This window comes from Nuphar pumila, chromosome 5 (assembly GCF_984573655.1).
Source record: "Nuphar pumila chromosome 5, dmNupPumi1.hap1.1, whole genome shotgun sequence".
Taxonomy (NCBI): Eukaryota; Viridiplantae; Streptophyta; class Magnoliopsida; order Nymphaeales; family Nymphaeaceae; genus Nuphar; species Nuphar pumila.
The window spans coordinates 110040663-110065869 of NC_143253.1; the positions used below are offsets into that span (position 1 = coordinate 110040663).

The 25207-nt window shown below is 39.4% G+C and overlaps 1 protein-coding gene across 1 annotated transcript; it reads right to left on the reverse strand.

Annotated features, from left to right (window-relative positions):
- Positions 1–12052: 12052 nt before the first annotated feature.
- LOC149838093 (Transmembrane amino acid transporter family protein) lies at positions 12053–16090 on the reverse strand. The gene is made up of 7 exons (XM_090007582.1): positions 15962–16090; positions 15588–15818; positions 15394–15491; positions 13929–14115; positions 13401–13531; positions 12982–13218; positions 12053–12442 (listed from the first exon to the last, which is right to left on the reverse strand). The coding sequence occupies exons 1-7, from the start codon at positions 16062–16064 to the stop codon at positions 12062–12064; spliced, it is 1368 nt and encodes a 455-aa protein (XP_089863708.1). The 5' UTR covers positions 16065–16090; the 3' UTR covers positions 12053–12061.
- Between the last annotated feature and the right edge of the window lie 9117 nt (positions 16091–25207).

The window sequence follows — 25207 nt, forward strand, 5'->3', positions numbered from 1 at the left end:
TTAACAAACACTTTCGGATGCCTCTAGGTCCTGCTAAAGAGATCCACAAATATTGGGGAAGACCAGAACAAGTGAAACGTAGATTCTTCTGCAGCTTGACAAAGCACGCACCAACTCGGGAGCTGAATGCCCCACTTCTTTAAATTACTGTGGGTCTGGATCCTATCGTGCAAAATTAACCAAGCCAGAACTCGTGAACGGGGAGAAGGATCCTTCGTCCAAAGCACATCCTCGGGAAACCAATCAGCCCCCGGGGGGAGCAACGATCTATAGATTTTTTTTTGTGAGGAACTCTCCGCTTGACGCCAGCGCCCACCGCAACCACACTGACCAAGATTTTCAGAGTCCTCAAAATGGTCTCTAAAGCAGGCTAAATCCCTCAACCACGATTTACGCAAGTGCGAGAGCGCCAAACTCCTGGTTCCCAAACGAACCGGGATAAGAGCAGGAGCCCCATATTTAGCAAGAAGCAAACTAGCACAAGGGTTATCCGGTTGGTGGGCCAACCAGCATTGTTTGGCGACAAGAACAATGCTTCTCAGTCTGGGCGCAGGAATGCCTAAACCAGCCATACACCAGGTAAGACCACCGAACGCCAACCAATCAAGTGACACTTACCCTTGAGTTGACACCCAGACCATAGAAAACCTGCCAGCAAGCGCGCCAGCTGCTTCTTTACTCCCACAGGCATCACAAACATATACATAAAAAATTCTGGAATAGTTGAAAGAACATGTCTGACTAAGGTTAGACGGCCAGCGATGGAGAGATAAGACGACTGCCACGAAAGCAATTTGCGCTTCACTTTTTGAAGCGTCGGAGCCCAAGCATCAGAAGAGAGGTGCTTCACTTGTAACGGCAAACCCAGGTACATAATAGGCAAGTCAGAAATAGTGCAATTAAAAATTCTCTTTCCAACTGCAAGCATATTGGCATTAACATTGACCATGGTAATAGAGCATTTGGTCTCATTTAAAGAAAGCCCAGATAGAAAGAAAAAGAACTGAATGATAAGCTTGAACCTAAGCATTTGTTGAACATTTGCACGACCAAAAATGATCATATCATCAGCATAAGTAAGAATATGACCCGGGAAGCCGGAAACCTGCAAAGGATCAATGAAACACGATGCAGCAGCCCGCTTAAGCAAGACCACAAGACCCTCAGCAACTGCATTGAACAACAAAGGTGATAGGGGGCACCCTTGCCGCAAACCTCGCCTTAGCTTGAACCAGTCTCCTCTAACACCATTGATATTTAACATGGCATGGGCATTTGAGACCAGCTCCCTCATCCAACCAGAAAAACGACGACCAATACTGAAATTTGATAACATTTGAAATAAGAATGACCAATGCACAGAGTCAAAAGCTTTATGAAAGTCTAATTTAAGGACAAAGTAAGGTTGATCGCTATGCTGCAAGGAATGAACAACCTTGGACGCCATGATGAAAGAGTGTTGGACCCTCTTATTACGGATAAAGGCGAACTAAGAGTCTGAAAAAATCTGGTTAGTCACCAATTTTAGCCAATTCGCCAAAACCTTGGCAAACATTCGATAGAAAGCACTCATAACTGAGATTGGGCGAAATCATGAAATATCAGTGGCCTCATCATCTTTCAAAATGAGCGAAATAATAGCAACATGAAAATGATAAGGCAGTCTAGAGTTACGATGAAACTCATCAAATATGCTCACCACGTCTGATTTAACACAGTCCCAAAAGATTCTAAAAAAATTGACATGAAACCCATCAATGCTAGGCGCTTTCCAACCCAACAGATCCTTAATGGCCCTAAAAATTTCATCGTCAGAGAACCTCCTTTGCATAGATCTGGCTTGCTCAGGCTGAATTGACTCAACTAAGATATTACCAAAGACACCCTCCGCAGTTAACGAAGTAGAATATAAGTCCTTAAAATATAGCGAGATTGCCGGATTAACGTGTTGATTGAGATATGAAACACCCTCAATAGAGATAAAAGGAACGACCTTCCTCCTATGATGATGGAAAGCATATGAGTGAAAAAATTTAGTGTTGCCATCACCAGCCGCAAGTCATTTCACCCTAGACCTCTGCTTTCAACGAATTTCCTCTTTGACCCTCCAGCTTTTCAAGAGCATAGTTAATTCTAAGGACCTGACCTGGAGACTAAGAAGTTGTAAATCAGAAAGAGAGCCTAAAGAAGACATAGAGTGATACAACGTAGAAATCTTCTAATCTCATGCGGCCATTTGCTGAAATTTCTTCACCTTACGACTATGAAGCGAAGCTTTGATATCCTTAGCTAGACGAGAAAGCTTATTTTGAACCCAGAGCGCGGCCCAATGCTCATCAACGGGTTTGTTCCAAGAATTAGCAATAACCGAGAGAAAATTTGGCTCTAGAGAGAGAGAGTAATAGGCACGTGTTAAATGAGTTTTTCTAGGTTTTTTTCTTTTATTTTTAAATTCTGACCGTAGAGATATGATCTATGTACTTGATTTTATAGGGATCAACTCTTGAAGTGTTTGATTCCGATACATGGGTGGGTTTTTTTATAACGTTCAAAAAATCAATGGTTTAAAATCTTTGTAAACTTTAGAGGCTTCAAATATCTATTTTCATCAAAAACACATGATTTAGGTGTGGATCCATCATAAATCGACCATGCCCAACACATTTATGGGGTCGAAACTGCTTAAAAAACACCAAAATATCAGAAAAACTCATTTAACACGTACCCATTATATATATAGTGCTTCTTGAGCTATAGTGGTAGACACTTGATTTACATAGATCTAAGCTCCAAAAGTAAAATCTATCTGTTGATCATATTTTATTTATTATTTTCATGTGTTAAAGTTGACTCAAATATAATATTTTATATCATTTTTAAACCATTCATATTTTCATGAATTGTGAGTCATTGATTTGCAACGTCTCAAAAATGAAATCTTATCGTGAACTAAACATGATTGGTCTGCATCTCAAGAAATGTTGAGATGGTTGGTCGGCATAAAAAATTATCCTCACAGATTATTACATTACAATGTTCCTCTTGAACATGTATAACAATGGGGCATATTAGTAGACCTCTTGTAAGGAAAAAGTTTTTTTTTTAGGGGCATTAGTTAAACTCTCACTCAAGGGAAGCCTCTTTCCTTTGGAAGGACCACTTTGAGGGATAGCGTTTTCACAAGAGGCAGGTATGAACCCATTATGACAGGAAAGATGTTTTTATTATTATTATTATTATTATTATTATTATTATTATTATTATTATTATTATTATTATTATTATTATTATTATTATTATTATGGTCCTGCCATATATTTCTCACAGACATGTTTGTTTCACCCATTGTAGAAAAGAGGAACTGCTTCCTATGAAAGAGAGCCTCTTTCATAGGAAAGGGCATGAAACAAACGCCTGCAGAGAAGACTTAAAATTTATTTTAACTAAAAAACTATATTTTTTATGTCATCTACTACTAATTTCCATTATTAATTCTTACTTGCTTCCCCTTATGCCTAATAAAGATTTCATGCTTTACATGTCCAGGCACTAATTCTCACCTTGTGCTTCGTGGATCGCTTCTTGCAGTTTCTGCGCGCATTTACATATGTTAAGATTTCTCAACCAAGTAAATTTTCGGGGAGGGCTTATCTTCTCATCTGAATTCTGAAATTACTCATATTTTGGATGTTGCAGGAAGGATGAGAAGTATCGAACCTTGGGTAGAGTAAAAGAGAGAGAGAGAGAGAGAGAGAGAGAGAGAGAGAGAGAGACGGCTGCACAGAAAGTTCACTTGATAACCTATTAGGTCAGCTACTCTCTATGTTAAATAGAGAGAAGCCAAAAACAAGAAATTACATCTAAACCCGTAACTAAATACAATTTCAAATACCCTCTACTTTAATAAAGCTTAAACTTAAAACCACTTATTCTCAACACTCCCCCTCAAGTTGGAGCATAGATATCAATCATGCTCAGCTTGTCACAACAATGGAAGAAACTAGGCCTCACAAGGGCCTTGGTAAAGACATCGGCAACTTGATCTTCGGAAGATACATGATCTGTGCAAATATAACCAGCCTGAATCAAGTCACGTACATAGTGACAGTCAACTTCAATATGTTTAGTCCTTTCATGAAACACTGGGTTGTTGGCAATATATGTAGCAGCCCTATTGTCACATATCATTAACATAGGTAAGGATACTTTTCCTTGAAGCTCGGTCAAGATTGATTTTACCCACATAATCTCAGCTGCAGTCTGAGCCATTGCTCGGTATTCAGATTCAACACTAGACCTGGCTACAACGGTTTGTATCTTACTCCTCCAGGTAACAAGATTTCCACCCACAAACACACAAAATCCAGATGTTGACTTCCTATCTTCAACTGATCCTGCATAATCGGCGTCAGTGTAAGCAACAACGTCCAAAGATGGATTTCGTTTAAACAACAGACCTTTACCAGGAGATGCCTTTAAGTACCGAAGAACCATCATAGCTGCATCCCAGTGAACTTTTGTAGGTTTGTCCATGAACTGACTAATTTTACTCACAGCTAATGAAATGTCAGGTCTAGTAATAATCACATATAGCAACTTCCCCACCAAGGATCTAAAGCCGGCACTGTCCACGTACTCAGACTTCTCATCGAACATGTGAGTTTTGGGATCCATTGGAATATTAGTTGGCTTGGCTCCTAGCATTCCAGTCTTTTAATAAGTCCAACACATACTTTCTTTGAGACAACACTAAGCCCTCTTTGTTTCTTGCAACTTCGATACCCAGAAAATATCGAAGGTGACCAAGATCTTTAGTAATAAAGTGTTTCTGAAGATGATATTTTGTGGCAGAAATATCTTGGGCACTGCTCCCTGTTAATATGATGTCATTGACATATACCACCATAACAACAATTCCAGCACTTGTTTTCTTGATGAACAAGGAGTGATCTGAAGCTGACCTGACAAATCCAAAACTCGACATTACCTCAAATAATTTGTGAAACCATGCCCTTGGACTCTGCTTCAGGCCATAAATAGCCTTCTTCAACTTGCACACCTTCTTACACTCCCCCTGAACCTCGAAGCCTGGGGGTTGTTGCATATAGACAGTTTCATGCAAATCCCCATACAAAAAGGCATTCTTGACATCCAACTGAAACAAGGGCCATCCATGGTGCACAGCAACAGAAAGAACAAGACGAATAGTGCCAAGACGAGCAACAGGGAAGAAAGTTTCAAAAAAGTCAACACCATAAGTCTGAGTATACCCTTTTGCAACCAACCGGGCTTTGTACCATTCAATTGACCCATCCGAGTTATATTTAATGGTATATACCCATTTGCAGTCAACAATATCTGCATCAGTTGGAGGATCAACCAAATCCCAAGTGCCTCTAGAACATAGGGCATCCATCTCATCCTGCATAGCCTGCTTCCATTTGGGGTCGAATAGAGCCTGACTGTGATGAAGCGGAACAGAGGAGGCAGACAAAGCCGAGATAAAATTCTTCATAGAAGCCCCAAGATTATCTTCAGAAACAAACTGAGAAATGGGATGAAGAGTGCACTGTCGTTTCCCTTTTCGCAGAGCAATAGGAAGATCCTCATCAATAGCAGAAACTTCAGTATGCTCAGAGATACTTGCCTCAGGAGAAGGAGATACTGGTGGCATGGAGGTAGGTGGTAACCTATGAGTATACACTATAGGAGGGTTTTTGTATCGAGACTCCCCAGAGGATGGAGCCACAGGCTTTAGAGTGAACGATTCTAAAGGAAACGGGGGAATTGGCAGAGGAAAAACATCACCCTGACTCTCTTGTAACCTTGGAGTAGTACTCAAAAAATAAAGAATAGACTCAAAGAAGGTAACATCCGCACTGACATACTCTTTATGGGATATAGGGTCATAGCAACGATATCCTTTTTGGTTCTTAGGATACCCAAGGAAAACACATTTAATAGACTGCGCAGCAAGTTTATCTCGATCAGGACCCAGCTTATGCACAAAGCACACACATCCAAACACTTTAGGGGGGATAGGAAAGAGAGGAGCCTTTGGATGGAGAATTTGAATTGGGATCTGGTCTTCTACATAACTTGACGGCATGCGATTTATAAGAAACCCGGCTGTCAAAACCGCATCTCCCCAGTATGTAGCGGGCATATTGGATTGAATCATAAGGCACCGAGCAACATTAATGATTTGTCTATGTTTCCTCTCAGCCACCCCATTTTGCTGGGAGGTATGGGGACATGAAAATTGAGGTTGAATCCCATTAACAGAGTAGAATTGAAGTAAGTCTTTGGATTTGAACTCAAGAGCATTATCAGTGCGAACAATTTTAACACATATGTCGAATTGAGTTTTTATCTCTGCAATTAAAGATTTAAGAATAACAGGACCTTGAGACCGATCTTTTAACAAGAACACCCACGATAGTCTCGAGAAGTCATCAACAATAACAAGATAATAGCGACACTGAGACCTATTCGGAATCCTACTCGGACCCCACACATCTACATGAAGAAGATCAAACAATCCTTGACTTGATGGACTCTGACTGGAGGGAAAAGAGCTTCGACAATGTTTTCCCAAATGACATGTTTCACACTGAAAAGAAACTGAGGGAGGTATATGAGGAATGACGCGGCGAAGTTTTGTCACTGGAAGGTGACCCAAACGATGATGCCACAATAGAGGACTTGAGGATGATGTAACAGCAGAATGGGCCGAAACCTCTGGTTGGTGTAGGTAATACAGACCATCTTCCTCATAGCCACCACCAATTCTTCTCCCCGTCAGCAAGTCCTGAAAGGTGCATCCCATAGGATCAAAAATCACTCTACAATTCAACTCTTTTGTCATACGACTGACGGATAGTAAATTCTGTGGAAACGAAGGAGCATGAAGAACATGCGACAATTGAAGAGTAGGGGTTATAGACATGTTTTCCTGCCCTATAATTGGGGAAGAGCTACCATCAGCAAGAAGCACCCCTTTTTGACCTGTCACAGGTTTTAAACTCAAAAAATTGCTCGAGTTTCTGCACAAGTGACCAGAGGCTCCAGAATCAATGACCCACCTACCACCTTGAGCCGATAGGCCATTACCTGCCGAGCACACAACCTCCGCAACAGAAGACTTCGAATTGGATGACCGTAAAGCAAGGAGCTTGTCATATTCAGCCCTTCTAAGAGTTACACAATCATTGGAGGAATCTGCATCTGATTTAACCACTTGAGCCATAATATAAACTAATGAGCTTGATTCACAAAGTGCAGAATCAACCACACGCGCACACCCACAATCACCTACGAGCCTGACTATATCAAGTTTTGACCTCACCAATGAAATCTGAGAAACACACCCTTCGACTGTTCAGATCCAAACTCCAAATATAATTTTAAAAACCTACCACCTCACCCAGAGATGGCTAATAAAAACCTACCACCTCACCCAGAGATGGCTATAGGTTGCAAATCAAGAGCACACATCCACCACGACTTAGTGTGTGTAACCATCACACATCCGCCACTATGACAACCAGTAGCATTACTCAACTCAGAATCCCACGTCAAAAGACAAGAATCCCACAAACTGAATATTTTTCAACACCACAAGGAATCATGCCTGCTGATTCCAAAAAAAAAATTATATTAGCAAGCTGCTTTCGTGTTTGGATGTGAAATCAGTCAGATCTTATTCTTTCTCCCTACGCTTGTTGCTTCCATGGTTGGTAGGAGTTGTCAATGCAGTCTCCTTGTGGTGATACATAGCAGGATCAAAACTGACAACAGTAAATCATGACAGTTGCTGCTGAAATCATATAGGTAGATGCTGTAACTCACGACAGCATAAAAAAATTTTATTTCACGACCCTGCAGAAATTACTGTAGATACTGAAATTACGACAGATGAAGAAGGAAAATCATTTCTTCAAGGGACACAATACAAAATCACGGCAGCAGCACATACAATCTGTTATAAGCTGCCAAACCCAAAAATCACAGCGTGGCTCAAAGGGTTACGGCTGCCAGATCTGAACAGCAAACATCCACGACCAGCAGCATACAAAAAAAATTTTAAATCGCTGACAGCGAAGAAGAAACTCAGCAACAAAGAACCACGGCAGCAGGTAGTCAAAAAAATTTTAGAAGAGGCTACCACACCCACAGCAAGCATCCACGACCAGCAGCATATCTTCCACGATAAGCTGTGATTTGATCACACTCGATCATGCTCCCACGATCGGCTATCGATCACGCTCCCACGATTTGAATATAGATCACTCGTAGATTGTTCACGATTGATCACGATCCCACGATCAACTGCTTTGATACCATGTTGCAGGAAGGATGAGAAATACTGAACCTTGGGTAGAGTAAAAGAGAGAGAGAGAGACGGCTGCACAGAAAGTTCACTTGATAACCTATTAGGTCAGCTACTCTCTATGTTAAATAGAGAGAAGCCAAAAACAAGAAATTACATCTAAACCCGTAACTAAATACAATTTCAAATACCCTCTACTTTAATAAAGCTTAAACTTAAAACCACTTATTCTCAACATTGGATATAGGGACAATCATGCCTAGAACATAGTCATTGGATATAGGGACAATCATGCCTAGAACATAGTTAGGAACTCCCTCAACTTTCAGTTTATAACTTGATTTTTGCAAATATTAGTAACCACTCACTCAACTTTAGCAAGTTTACTTGGGTCATAAGTGGGATGAGCCATCGCACTTGTGAAAGTTCAAGCTATGATTGTTGGTTACAACGTCAGTTGTTTTGGCCAACCTTCTCAAGTTTTATTGAAGGCATAAATCACAATCACGACCTACATTTTCTCATGTTTCATTAAACTTGAGAAAGTGCAATGTTTGTGGTTTACAATCACAGAATCTTAAGAAAATCCAGCTTTCACATGGCACAGCAAACGTGGCCTCAAGTCCACAACTTCATTTTCTCAAATCTAAGAAATTATAGCAGCCAAGTTACACAGGAATTTCCAAAATAATCTACTCAACCTTCCCAAAGCAAATTATGAAAAACTAAGCATCCTATATAAGTATGGCAGGCAGAGCCAGCACGGCTAGGTCTTTGATCCTGTGTAGGGATGGCAGTAGACCGGGGCAGAGGAGGGGGACAAAGTCCACACCCCCGCCCCATTTTAAAATTTTGCCCTCTATTCCTGCCTCCATCTCTACACGGGTTTTGATTTTAGCCTCTATCCGCGGTTCATTCTTCGTTTTATGTCTTTCATCGCCGATCGGCGCCCCCCCCCCCCTTCCTTTCGTCATTGCCACCTTTCATTGTTAGATGAAGGAAATGAGAAAAATGAGAGCTCGCCCGGCTTGTTATTCTTTCATTGTTAGATGAAGGAAATGAGAAAAATGAGAGCTCGCCCGGCTTGTTATAGGAAGGAGAGATTTGAGAAAGGGTTTTATGTTGGGGTTTATATATATATATATATATATATATATATATATATATATATATAAAGGTATAATAGTAATTTCTTTAACAGAGATCAGGATGGGACGGGGACAAGAGTAAGTATGATTTTAACCTCCATCTTCAGTCCATTCCTTGTTTCATGTCCTCCATTCCCGATCCAAATGAGACAAGGAGAAGCATGGCCCCATTTTTCTGTCATCCCTAATCCTGTGGACGGTTTCTCCCTGTAAATATCAAAACATTTTTTTATCCTTGTATGTAGATCTAGTTCAAGAGTTGTCCACGTGGAGCAGGTGAATGCAAGGGCTAAAGGATAATAAGTTAGAAGCCACGCTTTGAAAAAGTGAGGTCTTAATATATATGTATAAATATGAATTTATTTTCTTAATCATGAATTTGGTGCACTTTAGGTTATTGACTTTTAAGACTTGAAAAGCATGCTCATCTGTTGCAATCAGCAAGATCCAAAAAATATTTTATACTATATGTAGAGATTGATCCACAAAAACGCTCAACATATTTTTGAAATTTTGGTATAATTAAGTAGTATTTTTATTGAGAGCAGATCTAGTGGGGCGACATCAATGGGAATTGAACCTTGACTGCCCATCAGGAACAAACTTCTACATTTCATTCTAAATTTTTAGATTTTATCAAGTTAAACCTCACAAAGATGCATAACATGTCAAGAGTTCTAATTGCTCACGGTTGACAAATTCATAAATCATAAATGTAGCGTATTGCCCTTCGTAGAGGAAAATGTTCTACCCAAACTCAAACCAAACCCGAGCTCTAACGTTGCCGGTCTGAGTTGCAGGGTGGGTGGTTGTGAAGGTGCTGATATGAAGACACCGGATCAAACCCCGCTGGTGCACGCGCGTAGCCTTCAGTGGTGAGCCACGTAAGGTAAGGTGGTCGTGGGACCCCACCCAGAGTTTTCCTCGCTTCGGAGAAGTCTCCTCGTCATAAATTAAAAAGCGTTGCTGGTCTGAGTTCTGGTAGGTTTGTTTACACAAAAGCCAAAGTGATCTGTTATGTAAAAAAATAACTTTTTTTTTATAAGAATGTATACATATTTAAAACGACTATTTTATTTAAAAATGCTTTCTTTTCTTATTTTTTTTGAAAGGGTTTAATCCGGTCCACTATAAAAAAGCCATACCCGGACCCGATAAGAAGTACATGAACCAGATCCAGACCATACCCGGTAAAACCATATTTTTTATAAATTGAAAATTTGTGGGTCTTAATTGTAACTCGGGTCGGGTCTGGGTCTGGGTCTGGTATACAATTTCACAAACTGTACCTGGTCCATGTATTGGTAAAAATCATAGCTCAAATCCGATACACCTAATATTCAAGTCGGAACCCGTTTCACCCGAATAATTGCAACAAATTAGTGACCGTAGCTGATATTCTGGTTCGGGTTTGGGTTTAGTGTCCAGCATGAACCCGACCCATTTACAGCCCTAACCAAGCCTGGTCCAAAGTCCAAACCATAGTTGCTAGAAATGGGCATGGGCACTGGTATGGGTTCGTGAGAGCTTAAAAAGTTTCTGATACGTTTTGTGGAAGCAGACCTATAATTTCCTTGGACCCTGCAACATATTCTGGGTGTTTCATAGGAACAAATAGCTATTTATTTTCTCCACAGAAAAACATGCATTCTGAGCTATGAGAGAAATATATTTTTCAATATCTTTGATTGATTCTAAAACGAAAAAAAAAAGATTAAGTTATGTCTACATAAGATTTATATATAGATATACATATCTTAATATGAATTGATGTACCAATTTTTTCTAATGCATATTGATACGGTTCCAAATTTATTTGGATTTTGAGATGGGGCGGGGGTGGAGACCTTGTCCTCCGCCCTAGTCCACTGCCATCCTTAACGACTGGACTGAATTACGCATTAAGGACAACATGCTTTTTCATTTTTTAAAAGTTTGTTTTTTTTTTCTTGCTTCTTGGTAGGGTTTCTCTTTCTCTTTGTATTTCTTTCTCTCTTTCTCTATTCTCATAATTGTGAGTTTTAGTTATTCTCTTTCTGAGCAAACGAAGCCTAATTTGAGTTGTTTGGTTCAAATGCATATCTTGCTCTTTCAATTTGAGGTACATGGATGTTATTTTTCTTTGTTTCTTATGAAAGTTATAAATGGTTATTAGGTTGGGCTTTTTTTTTCATTGTTTGGCTTATAAGACATTGCATTCCAAATGTCGATTGTGAATCTTCTAAGTGTGTATGTTTCTCTAATATTAGAACAACTTACAATACAAAACACTATAACTCAAACCATGACATTTCTCTCTACAAGGAAAACAAGCATACAGTCACTACCCATAATGAGGATTTAATGGGAAAACTCCTTCCATCTAAATACTAGGCTGAGAGTTTGCATTGCAAATTTCAAAGTTCCCAACCTTTACTCCTCATTTCCAGCTTGAACTCCAAACAGAAAGCCAGAGGAGGTACAGAGAATTCACTACTCTTTCCATACCTTATTTACATATAAAGCAAATTCCATTTCTTTCCCAGGTATAACAAAGAGGAGATCAGACTAATTTCTGCTTTCCCTTAATAAGTTTCTCTATTCAAAGGTTTGCAAACAACCGATAGGTATGTGCGTCCAGTATTATCTGCCGAACTGCAGATACTAAACCCATAATTCCCGCTGCCGAAAAAACCGCTGCAATGGTAGTGTTCAACCAAAATAAGGGACTCCTCTTAGATGGCGTGAAGGTGATATTGTAGAAAACCATTGGCAATACAAAATCCAAGGGAATGAAGCCGAAAGCTCCGATCAATGCGTTTATGTCCCCAAAGAAGGGCAACATTGCTGCGAGAAAAGTGGCAAGAATAGCGGCAAGGGAACGGGATATTAGCCTAGGAATCACATTGCGCCTGGAGAATTCCCCACTATTTGCATCCCCAAACTTTCGTTCCAAAATTTCATTTGTTGGCTGCAAATAAACCTGTCATATTACATTTAATCTTGTTAAATAACGTTAAGCGGACTTCAAAAACAAGTCTCATAAAAAATGAGTTGGCACGAAACTCAAAAGTAAGATTTGGAAAGTTAATGCGGTTCTTGAGATTTTTAAAAGAAAATATCTTTTGAACAGTATTTTCACTTTTAAAGCAGAACAAAGGCTCTGTTTGGGGGAGAATGTAGGTAGATAATAACAAAGGCTCTGTTTGGTGGCCTCAGATGGGGATTTAATGGATTACACCTTCCTTCATTGGTGTTTGAAAGTCGGGATTTGGAAGATGGGAATGGTGATAAGCGAGTTAATGGGATCTTTTCAACAAGGATGTAGTTGACAACTCCATTATCAATCACCCATTCTTATATCCACTCACAACACCCTGCTTCCAAATAAAGCCAAGTAAAATTGCGTGTAGATATCGATAACATGGTGACTATGTACTTGTTATAGTTGATGTGAAGAGAAGAGACAGACATAAAACTGCTAGTGAGAAAAAGCAGGGAAGAACATAAGAAACTACTCACCACTACGACGGCTACGACTTGGGGGACAGTGAGGAGGTAAGTGAGGAAGAGGAAAGGCTTGGAAAGCAGGGGTCGCTCTCCTTGGACCATGAAGTTACTGAGAATGCTGCCCTGTGACTTGTTCCCAAATGCCCAGTACCCAGAGATGGCCACACTAAAGAATGTAGTCACCACAACAATGTAGCAAACGCACAACCCCTTCATCATTTTCCCTTTCACCGGTGGGGCCAATGTAGCCTGTGAAAATATGCGATTACAGTATCAGAAACATGCACACCATGAATTTCCATTTAGTTGCACAGGGAAAAGGCAACAAGTCTTAACAGTGGAGACATGCACCACTGAATAGATGTTGAGGCCTATCCTTCCTTAGGAACAGAGGCAAGTGCTTGTGGTAAAGTAGAAATTAATTAATTAACCTGAATCTCTGGGATGATTCCATTGCCATAGCTGGTGGCAATGACGGAGACACCATTGAAGGCAGTAAAGAGCCGGCTTAGGGAGCTGCCATTCAACGAGTAATCCTTGGGCCCCACCCTGCTGGAGTTTCCTGTTAAGCATGCCACAAGCAATTACTAACTCAGTAGTATCCCATCAGTGCCTATAAGGACTGAAGCCTTCCATTCAAAGGGAGGATCCAGTGATCGGACCAAGTACTTTGCAAGGTCGTCTGAATGTGGCCGCCGGTGATCCGGCCGATCACTGAACCTTTTCCAGCTTCCTTCGGCCAGAATAATTTACAAAGTACTCGGGCCACACAAAACACAGAAAATAGCTACTGCATGAAGAAGTGGTTTTCTGTGTAAAACACACAACATAGAAAATCGCTACACGCACAATGATTTTTTGTGTTTTGTATGGCCTGAGTATTTTGTAAAGTATTCGGGCCTGATCACTGGCCGATCTGCTCGACGTCTGGTAAGTGGTGTCTGAATGATTTAATTTACCTGCATGGATGGAGCCGGCCGTGGTACATGCACTATAGGCGAGGCAGAGAAAGAGGGAGATGAGGTTGATGTGGCGTAGGGAGTGGAAGGAAGGGATTTGAGTAAGAATCACCAAGACCAAGCCAAGTATGGCAACAAATTCATAGAGCTTCATCGTCCCATTCGGATTGTAAAGCAAGTAAATAGACTACAAACAGAAACAGAACAATTAATAGATGTAGTGTTTGTATATATATAAGGAAGGAAAAGCAACCGAGTAGCTTGGCCGTATCAATAATTACAATTCTAGTTATCGGGATTTTTTTGGCAAAAAAATAGGATATATATTTTTTTTCTTTAGAAAATATCACTATATTTAACTTTTAAAAATATATAAAACAATATAAATACATTAGAATATATAAATATATAAACTTCATACTGATATCGTGATAAAAAGCACCATATTTTTAAAATAGGCGATATTTTAGAATATGGTGTTTTTATGAGAATTATTATATCAGTTAATTGAAAATCTCCCCATAAAATAGGAAGATTTTCAAAAAATGGCAGATGTCTGTGGCTATGGACGGTATCCCCTCGAAGTTTATGCTCCAACTGTGTGCAACAGCACCGGCATTGAGCAAAAAAAAGTTGACCCACAACACGTGTCAAGTAAAGACAGGGCGATTGGAGGGTAACACATCCTGATCAAAAAGGCCCCAGAAGACAAATGAGCACCCACCTCATGTAATCATGACCCTAAGCGATAAAAAAGGAGTCGTGATCCTTTTCATCACCATCGGCACTGTGAAAAAGGATCCCTTCCATATGTTGATCCTAACCATCCAGCTGATGCATATGGACGGTTGAGATGAATCCATATCCAGGTGAGAATTTTGACCAATCCTAACCATTGGTTGGACCGTTAAGATTAAACATAGGATGAAACCCATCCTATGTCAAATGATTGGACCAGTGCATGCTGCTGCGGCACTGCATTGACATTCATAAGAATGGAGACTTGGTATTGTTTTTTTTTATATTTACATGGAGAAACCATCCTCTGTATCAGAGATCTAGCCGTGTTTGGCTTTGCCTGCCGTATTTACGATTACTGTCCTGACAGCAGCTTAAAACTCTGTGAACTTATACCCCGGCTTGCAGAAGAGGTGACGTCAACGGGATTTGATCCTAGGCCACCTGCTTATCTGCCTAGGTTATATCTGCTATGCCAAACCCCTTTGAGACAGATATGGTGTTATTGAAAATGGGTATATAGAGTCTTACACTTGCAAAGAAGCAAACAGCAAATCCGGTTGCCTACCCTAAAATTAAAAAATGCTCAAAAGATAAAAAGTTATAGTATTGGAAGTCAATATATAGTACTAATTAGCAAACACATTCACAAGCGAGTGTAGATCGAAGAAAGAAAGATAACAGTGATCGACCAGTATGAAGCAATTGTGAAAAACGATGAGCGTACCTTCATGCTTTGACCTCCAAGCAAAGTATTGCCAATAACGGCTCCATAGCAGGCTGCGAATTGAATGGGGCCAACAAAAAAACGCCCCCATCTTGGTCCTGCAGCAATGAGCACAAGACCATATTAGCCATCGAGCTCGGTTGATACACAGCTTAATTATAAGATTCTCCTCCCTTAACTGCCATTGGGCGTACCTAAGATGTCGCTAGCCATGTCTCTGAAACGAAGATGACGCTTCCCCAGATGAGCATGGTGCTCGAGCACAAGAGAAAGGAGATTGTATGAATAGAAAGTGACCACAGCACCGAGTGTTAAGCAGGCAACTCCTGCCGGCCAACCCAGCGCCGCGAAGGCGAAGGGCAGGCTGAGAACGGGAGGGGCCACAATGGAGGTTGTGAGATGGTAGCCACAGTGCAGCCATGAACCTTCATGATCATTCACAATCCCATATACATCAAATCTTATTAAATTATAAGAAGAAAAGGCAGTCACTCTTTGAATCCAAATAATTGTAAAGGAAAAAGGAGGCCATGTTGTATGACCATAAACAGATAAGAAAACTGCATACCTTTAGATTTCAGCACAAAAAGGGCGCCGGCGTCTAATTTCTGTCCTGCTGCGGGGAGTCCTTGTTCCAGTATCTCATCTGCCCCTTTCTGCTTGTCCTCCATACTTCCGTTTTATGAGATGAGAGAGAGAGATCTGATCTATCTAGACGTATTGGGGCGAAGCTAAATATAAGAGGCTCCAAAATGTGTGACCACATAAAGAATTAAGCAAGTTTTCCTATAAAAGCTTGCCAAGTTGGAGTGGTTGTTGTGATACTCCTTTTTCAGAGATATGTACATATACTTAGGTTGAGAAAAGGCTTTTCTCTTGTATTGTTTGACCTTTCCTTAATTTGTTTAGCCGGCTAAAGCTAGGGATGCACAACGAGACTCGGGCTCGGCTCGTTTAAGCTCGATTCCAGCTCGTCCGTGGACATAAATGAGCCCAGCTTGAACAACACAAGTCCAGGCTCGGTGTACATAAAAGAGCTGAACTTAATCAGGTCGTCGAACTTGATTAAGCTCGAATATATATATATATATATATATATATATATATATTCTTCTTAAGTATTACTGCCATCTGTTATAAACTTGATTTTAACCTTCATCCCTGCCTCCATCCTTGTTTCATGTCCTCCATCCCTGATCCAAAAGGGGTGAGGCAGGACGGGAGCAGTTTTCCTTTGGTCTACTGCCATCTCTTATAAAGAAGGATCGAGAACGGGGTGGGGCAGGGATTGAGGATGGGTACGGGGCAGGACAGGAGAAAGTGTAAGTCCATCCCCACCTCCATCCTCGCATACAGGTTTTGAATTTAACCTCCATCCCCGATCTAAACGGGGCGAGGTGGCCCATTTTTTTTCCCGATCCACTTCCATCCCTACCGATCACCTCCTGAATTCTCATAAAAGGACAAGGCGGGCAGGTTTTCACCGTCTGTGGAGGGTGTCCCATTTCGCATTAGGAAGGAGCCCTACCCAGTCCGAGTGGCGTCTCCCTTTAGCCGATAGTGAGCTGCCCTCGTAGGATGCGTCACGCAAGCACCACAGCTCGGTCAAAACATGTCCCAGCATTAAAAGTTCTTTGCTTTTTCTTCTTTGTTCTTTTGCCCATGGTCCTAGACACGTACCCCACCAAGCTGCCATATAGTCCATAGTAAATATATATTTTTTAATATTAAAGATAGAAACTTTAATTAATAATACGACTACGTTCAGTTGGCATGTCCCTACCAATCTCAACACTTCGGTTGTTGTCCGACTGAAAATTTTTGGGAGCCTCAAAATTTGAATAAGATTTTGAGCCGTTACAGTTTTTCAAACAGATCACTATAGTAAAGGCCTCACTCAAAAAGAAAGGAAGGAAAATAGGGCAGCCTTGGCGAAGGTCAAGTTTCATATCAAAATAGAAGCCTCGATCGCCATTAACGGATACCGTGCCAAAGAGATCAACCCCATAATCCACCCAATGAATTTGGTGGGAAAGTCACATCTGTATTATCAAAATTTTAAAATAAAAACAAAGAAAAAGCCCAAAAACCTCATTTTACAAGTTTTCCTTTTCATGTGGCATATTTCATTTAATATGTTTTCATCACTCTAGGCCTCCTTGTACGGATATCTTATCTATGTTCTGAAAACACCATTCAGATCTTTACTTCTCATCCTCAACCAACGGCCACCAAAAAACTCACCCCCACACAAAAAAAAAAGATTCAAGGAGTAAGAATGCACTTTTTGTAAAACTTCACAAGAGGAAGAGGAAGAAGAAGAGTAGCATCACCCAAGAAAAGTTGAAGCATATTGTTGGTGGAGAAGAGAAGAGAGATCTTTTGGAGAATCTATTGCTATATTGTGATTGTTGTTGCTATTTGTGGGTTGATATGATTGACCACATTTTTTAGTAATTGCTATTTCAGGAAATTAGAAATTGAAAGTTGCTAAAATAGGTTGACATCCTATAACTATATGTATCACAGCCGTGATCTCTATTGTAACAATAAATAACAATCTCTCCCTCCCTTCTCCCGTGGAGTAGGCTATAGCCGAACCGCGTAAATTTTTGGCTTAAGTATTTTTTTCCTTTCTTCATGGTATCAGAGAAAGGTTATTATATTCGTTGCTGGATGAATGGTTCTTCATCTCTTCGATCAGCGGACATAGATTGTGTAAAGTCTGCCTTAGTGTTGGCTTCAGCTTGCAACATTTGATCTCAAGCAGTGTTGTCCAAGTCGGCAGAAGCAATCCAAAAGGGCAGCGTTCTAGCATAATCTCGGGTGTCGTCTTTGTAGTACAGTGTGCAGCATAAATCCAGATTGTTATCAGCAAAACACTCCTTCACAGATAAGTCTGATTGCTTCTTAAACACCTCAGAAAATCTTCTGCTTTAAGAACGAAGACAGGGTGTTGTCTTCATATTTTCTGTTTTCTGCAAAGGTCTGCAGAATTGCTGCTTTGAGAATGAAGACAGGCTGCTATCCTCATATTTTCTGTTTTCTACAAAGTTTTGCAGAATTGTTTTTTTTTTTCTGCAAAGTCAGCAGATCCGATTTTCTTTGCTCTTGTTTTGTGCGTGATAGTGTTTGCTCTCTTTACCAATGAGTGAATTGGACGGTAATCCTGGTTGAAAGCTTTCCTCAGTTCTCTTGAATGGTATTAATTACGTACCTTGGTCGAGAGCAGTGACGTTGTCAATTGGTGGTAAGAAAAAGTTGGGTTTTATCAATGGAATGAAAACTTGTCCTACACCTACTAATAATGATGATGAAGATTGGATTTCTAGTGATCAACTTGTTCCATCTTGGATTCTCAATTCCATGGAACCTCAAATTTTTGAATTTTTTACCTTCTTTGAATCTGCAAAAGAATTGTGGGATTCTATAGCAGAGTTGTACGGTAGTCAGAATAATGTTGCTTTCATATTTGAACTTAAGCTTGAAATTGCAGCAGTACAACAAGGTGAAAAAACATTGAGTGAATATCTTGAAAATCTGAAAAGAATATGGGATGAATTGAACATGTATAGTCCACATACTATTGACACCAAAACACTCTTGCAAAGGGCGGAGGAAGATAAAAAAAAAATTCATTGCTTAGTAGCCTGAAGCCTAAATACGAAATCATCAAAAGTAATATTCTCATGGATGCTACCCTTCCTTCTTTTTCTAGTGTTTGTGCCATTATTCAACGTGAAGAAACTCGAAAGAAGACTGAATATTAAACTAAAATCTTCATCTGAGAAAGTTGAATTGAATGCTCTTTTAGTAGGGAAAGATGATAGAAGAAAATTTTTTGGTACTGCAAAAGGAAAGAATACTTATCAAAATAAGGAAAAAAATGAGTCTTACTATTGTGATCATTATGGTAAAAATGGGCACACCAAGGATCGATGTTGGGAATTATATCCTCACCTCAAACTGAATTTTGACAAGAATAAGAGAGATCATGCTGCAGTAGCTGATACATCCATCTCAATGAATCAGTTGAGTTATCTTCTCCAACAAATCAGTAAGTCCATGTTTTCCAAACAAAGTTCTTTTGCCTCTACCTATGCTTCAAGTAATTTACAAGCCTGCCTTACTTTGTCTTCCAAAGTTAATTCTTGGATTATTGATTCTGGATCAACTGATCACATGGCCAATAGTCCTTCATCTGTGTATAAATTTATTCCTAGGTCTGATAAGCATAATGTTTCTGTTGCTAATGGAGTTGTAATTCCTGTGTTAGGGAGTGGCAAAATTGATTTTTTTCCCAAATTCCTGTGTTAGGGAACTTTTGATGTTCTTGTTGTTTCGTCCTTTCCAACTCAACTCCTTTCTGTTGAAAAAATCACTAATTTTTGGAACTGTGATGTTATTTTTTCTTCTAATTCTGTCATTTTTCAGGATCGAAAGTCGAAGAAGATGATTGGTGAAAGAATTTATTCACATGGACTGTACTTACTCAAACCCACTAATAAAGCATGTCATACCAACAGCTATGTGGAAAGTCGCATCCTGCATAAACAGCTTGGGCATCCATCCAACCATGTTTTATCGAGTCTTTTTTCTTTCGTTGCAATTGAGTCTAGTGTGTGTGAAGTTTGTCAATTCTCCAAACAAACTCGCTTACCATTCATTAGTTCTATGTCTATGTTTGTTGAGCCATTTGAATTAATCCATTCTGATTTATGGGGTCCTACTTCAATTGATTCATATGATGGATATACATACTTTGTGTTATTTATTGATGATCGATCTCGTGCTACATTATTATACTTGCTAAAATAAAAAACTGGGGTGTTATCTGCGTTCAAAGACTTTCATAATATGGTATTTACTCAATTCAATACCAAAGTTAAGATTTTCAGGTTTGACAATGGTACAAAATACACCAAGGGATCATTTTCTGAATTTCTTCAGAGCCAAAGAATTATTCACCAAACTAGTTGTGTCGGAACACCACAACAGAATGGGGTAGCAAAGAGAAAAAATTGATACATTCTTGAAGTCACGAGAGCTTTTACGTTTCAAATGAATGTCCCGAAAAGGTATTGCTTTCATGGAGTTTTAACTGCAATATATATGATTAATCGACTTCCTAGTTGAGTAATTAATTTTAAATCACCTTTGGAAGTTTTGAAGAATCGAACGCCTGACATATCTCACTTGCAGGTGTTTGGTTGTTTGTGTTTCATGCACCAACAAGCTATTCATCATGATAAGTTGGATGCTCGATCAAATCGATGTGTTTTTTTTTTGTATTCTTCCACAAAGAAAGGGTATACTCGTTATGATGTGGCATCCCAAAAGATTTTTATTTCTCATGACGTACGGTTTGCTGAAACTGAACCATACTTCCAAGCATAGAGTAATCAGTCCCAAGGGGAGTATTTGTCGGATTTGGTACCACTTCCAACAATAATGTATGATGTCATTGCTCCAAATATAGATGTTATACCTCCAGAGAATGAAGCAACTTCTACAGTTGAAACAACAGTTTAAATAGAATCTTTCTAAATTCAACGAAGATCAAGCAGAAAGACCCGTCCTCCGAAAAGATTGAAAGATTTTGTCACTTATCATATTGTCTCTTACCCTATACAATCTTATCTGACATATGATAATGTTGCTCAATCTTACTATACTTTTTTTAGTGCAGTATCTAGTGATAGAGTGCGCTTTATGGATCTTCACTGCTGGTTGCCTCTAGGGATCTATTTACAAGATCTTACAAAGACTCAGTTCAATTCACACTTGTAGATATTCAAACTTTGGCTCGCTCATGCACGTGGCCACTGCAGTGCTTGTGGAGATGGAATTGTTGTGGGGCTCACAGGCACTTTACAGAATAGTGCACTTAGATGCTAAAACATACAACGCACATAGGTGTATGCTTGTAATTACATAGAAAGGTTGTTTTGTTGTCGCATTCATTTTGTGTATTCGAGTACGATCACAGTTGAAAATTTCTAGAGCTAAATCACTGTGCACGCACAGTTGCACCTTGATGTGCAATGTTGAATGCGAGATTTGTACTCACTTTGACACGGTAGGAAGAATTTGTAATTTTTGAATAAGAGATCAAATATTCAACAGTGTCTGATGCACTTAGCTTAAGTCGATTGAACGATGATTAAGCAGGTTGCTTAATTCACCGAAGATGATCAATGTTTATTCAGTGCAGTAGGCTAGTTGTGATCTTCATGTGTATTCTGAAGGTCGCTTCTATCTTCCACCTTAAGATATAACATGATCAATTACTATTCTACAAAAGAAACAGAATTCATTTGATATTGCACTCATTTGTCTATCGATTTAGGTGTTAATGAGCAGAGAGCTCATCACCACGCCTGTAGCTCATCCAGTAGTCCTTTAGTTGATTGAATTGTTTGTGAATCATGATCTATAAATATTAGAACCATATGTAGATCTCAGATGTAGTGAAGTAAAATAGAGGAATGATCCGATGATCCTATACTAGTCGGTGAATGACTAACAAGGTCTAACTCCTCTTGATGAGGTTGTCTCCATAGCTGGAGCCAAAATAGACATTTTATTAATCTCAAATCTCAAAGTTACATACTGACTCAATTCCAAATGTTGAATGACTGAATACCTACAAAATGACAAAAGACCATTATTTATAAGTTGTTCAACAATGGCATCAAAACCAGTTTGGGCGGCCCATGCTTCAAACCTCAGTGTTGTTGTCCTTTAAATCCCTGTTGAAACCATTTATTCTTTGCATTAAGCACATGCTGAATCCTTTTGTTTAACCCAGTTGTCCCTATTACTACACTTACTTACCCAACTAATACTCATTTCCTCTAACCCAGCTAAATCGAACTGCCTGGAACTGACTAACTGGCCATGTCCAACCGTTCTTGACTCATTCTGCTTGATTCAGCTTGTTTTTCATTTGCATTTTCAGTGAAGCCTGTATCAATCCCTCCCTCTTGAGACTGTTCTAGTCCTCTAGGACAAAAATTAGGATACCTATTCTTTATATTATAATTCCATTCCCAAGTGGTGGATGCTTCACCTTCATTGTCCCATTCAATTGAAGTTTTTTGAATTCTCTTTATTCTTCTTCGCACTAATTTGGATTTTAGAATCCTTGTGGGCTGCCTTGTGATGGATTCTTGTATTTTTTCACTTGGAGGTTGCCCATGATATGGATTTAGTCGAGAAACATGAAATACCGGATGAATGAGTACGCTTGGAGGTGATTTCAACTTATAAGCTACCTCTCCAATTCTTGCCACAACTTGATAATGACCGAAGTATTTAGGCGGGAGTTTAGTTATGGGGTTTTTGCTTAATGAGAATTGCCATGGTGAATGCACTTAAGCCATACCCAATCACCAATTTGAAACTCCCTATCTTTTCTTTGCTTGTTATAGACTTGTTTCATTCTATTTTGAGCAATCTCAATATTCCTCTTTAAGATTCTTAGAATCTCATCTCTTGCCTGCAATTGCTTGTCTATTAGAGGAATGCTTGTTGTTCCCTCTTCATATAAGAGAGTTCGAGGTGGAGATTTTCCATACACTACTTCATAAGGGGTCATACCCGTAGTGGTATGAAATGAAGTGTTGTAACACCATTCGGCCCAAGGAAGATATTCCACTCAATCCTTTTGTTTCTCGCTTGTGAAACATCTTAAGTAGGTTTCAAGAGTTCTATTGACCACCTCTGTCTGCCTATCCGTTTAAGGATGACTTGTCATGCTAAAACACATTTTAGTTCCCATCAATGTAAAGTACTCCTTCCAAAATCTACTAAGGAATGTCGGGTCTCTATCATATGTGATAGTCTTAGGCATTCCATATAGCCTAACCACATTTTACAAAAAGGCTTTTGCCACCATTTGCACTATATAAGTGATTGGTAAAGGTATAAAGTGGGTACTCTTGGAAAGTCGATACACTACCATAAGAAGTACCTCTTTCTTTTGTGAAGATTGTAACTTCTCAATAGAATCCATACATAGGTCGATCCATATTTGTGAAAAAATAGGGAGGGGTTGAAGAAGACCGAGAGGTTTAATTTTCTCATATTTGCTTGCTTGACAAACTTGACATTCTTTCACATATCTTTTTATGTCTTTCTTCATATCGGCCCAATATAATTCATTTCTTACCCTTTTCTAGGTCTTATGAACACCTTCGTGTCCTCCCACTCTTCAGTCATGGAAATGTTTCAATACCTCTTTGATAAGTGAAGAGTCACTAGGTAGAACAATTTTATCCTTGAAAAATAATTTGTCTCCCTTTACGATGAAAGAGTGATGACTAGTAGAATCTTCTCTTAACTCATGTATGATTCTTTAAATCTCTTCATTTTCAATTTGAGCTTGATTAATTTTTCCCGCAAAAGAACAAGCAACATCAGAGATGACTAAAAGAGAGTCATCTTCCATTCTTCTTGATAATGCATTGGCAACCACATTTTTCACCCCTTTCTTATATTTGATTTCAAAATCATAACTCATAAGCTTTGTGAGACATTTTTGTTGGAGAGGAGTAGAAACCCTTTGTTGCAAGATGTACTCAAGGCTTTGGTGATCCATTTGGATTAGAAAATGTCTCCCAAGTAAGTAAGGCATTCACTTTTTCAAAGCCAAGACAATAACAAGGAGTTATTTTTCATAAGTAGAAAGACTTTTGCTCCTTCCCGAAAGAGTTTTACTCAAATAAGCCAAGGGGTGTCTCTCTTGCATAAGCATGGCTCCAATTTCAATGTCACAAGCATCGGTTTCTAAGACAAAGATTTTGTCAAAATCGAGTAAGGCAAGAACCGGTGCCTCCACCATAGCTTGCTTAAGCATGAGAAAAGCTTGTTCCGCTTTACTATTTCACCCCCAAACATTCTTCTTTAACAAAGCCATGAGGGGTTGGGCGATGACACCATAATGTCTAATGAATCGGCGATAGTAATCAATAAGGCCTAAGAACCCTCTTAAAGCCTTAATGGTGTGAGGTATTGACCAACTAGCCATAGCTTCAATCTTTTTTGGATCGGCACTAACCCCTTTACTTCCAATTAGGTGCCCAAGATATGACACATTTTCTTGTCCAAAACTACATTTGCTTTGCTTGGAAAAGAGAGTGTGTTTCCTTAAAACTTTCAACACCATCTTAACATGATTAAGATGATTTTCTCAATTAGCACTATAGACCAATATGTCATCAAAGAAGACCAAAACAAACTTTCTTAACATTGGTCTAAAGATGTCATTCATGGTCCTTTGAAAAGTGGTCAGTGCATTCGTCAACCCAAATGGCATGACTAGGAATTCATAGTGATCATCATGTATGTGAAAGCCGGTCTTTTCTATGTCTTCACTTGTCATTCTTATTTGATGATAATCGGCTCTTAAGTCAAGTTTTGAAAAATATTTGGCACCATACAATTCATCCAATAATTCATCAATAACCAGTATTGGATGTTTGTTTTTGCAAGTCACCTCATTAAGTGCTCTATAGTCAATGCAAAACTGCCATGTGTTATCCTTCTTGCACATAAAGAGAACCGACGAAGAGTAAACACTTGAACTTGGGCGAATGATGTCACTATCAAGCATTTGTTGTATTAGTTTTTCAGTTTCATTTTTTTGTACAAAAGCATACTGGTATGGTCTTACACTTATTAGTCATTGTCCTGGCATAAGAGGAATGTGATGATCTTGAGTACGTATAGGAGGTAAACCCTTAGGTTCTCCAAAAATATCTTGAAATGACTTAAGCAACTTACTCATGTCCGTAGGGATGTGCTCTTCTAC

Coding starts and splice junctions, on each gene's coding strand:
- LOC149838093 (XM_090007582.1), bottom strand. CDS start 16,064: ATGGAGGACAAGCAGAAAGGGGCAGATGAGATACTGGAACAAGGACTC. Junction 13,532..13,928: donor GGCCGGCTCCATCCATGCAG/GTAAATTAAATC, acceptor CATGCTTAACAG/GAAACTCCAGCAGGGTGGGG. Junction 12,443..12,981: donor AAGTCGTAGCCGTCGTAGTG/GTGAGTAGTTTC, acceptor GTAATATGACAG/GTTTATTTGCAGCCAACAAA.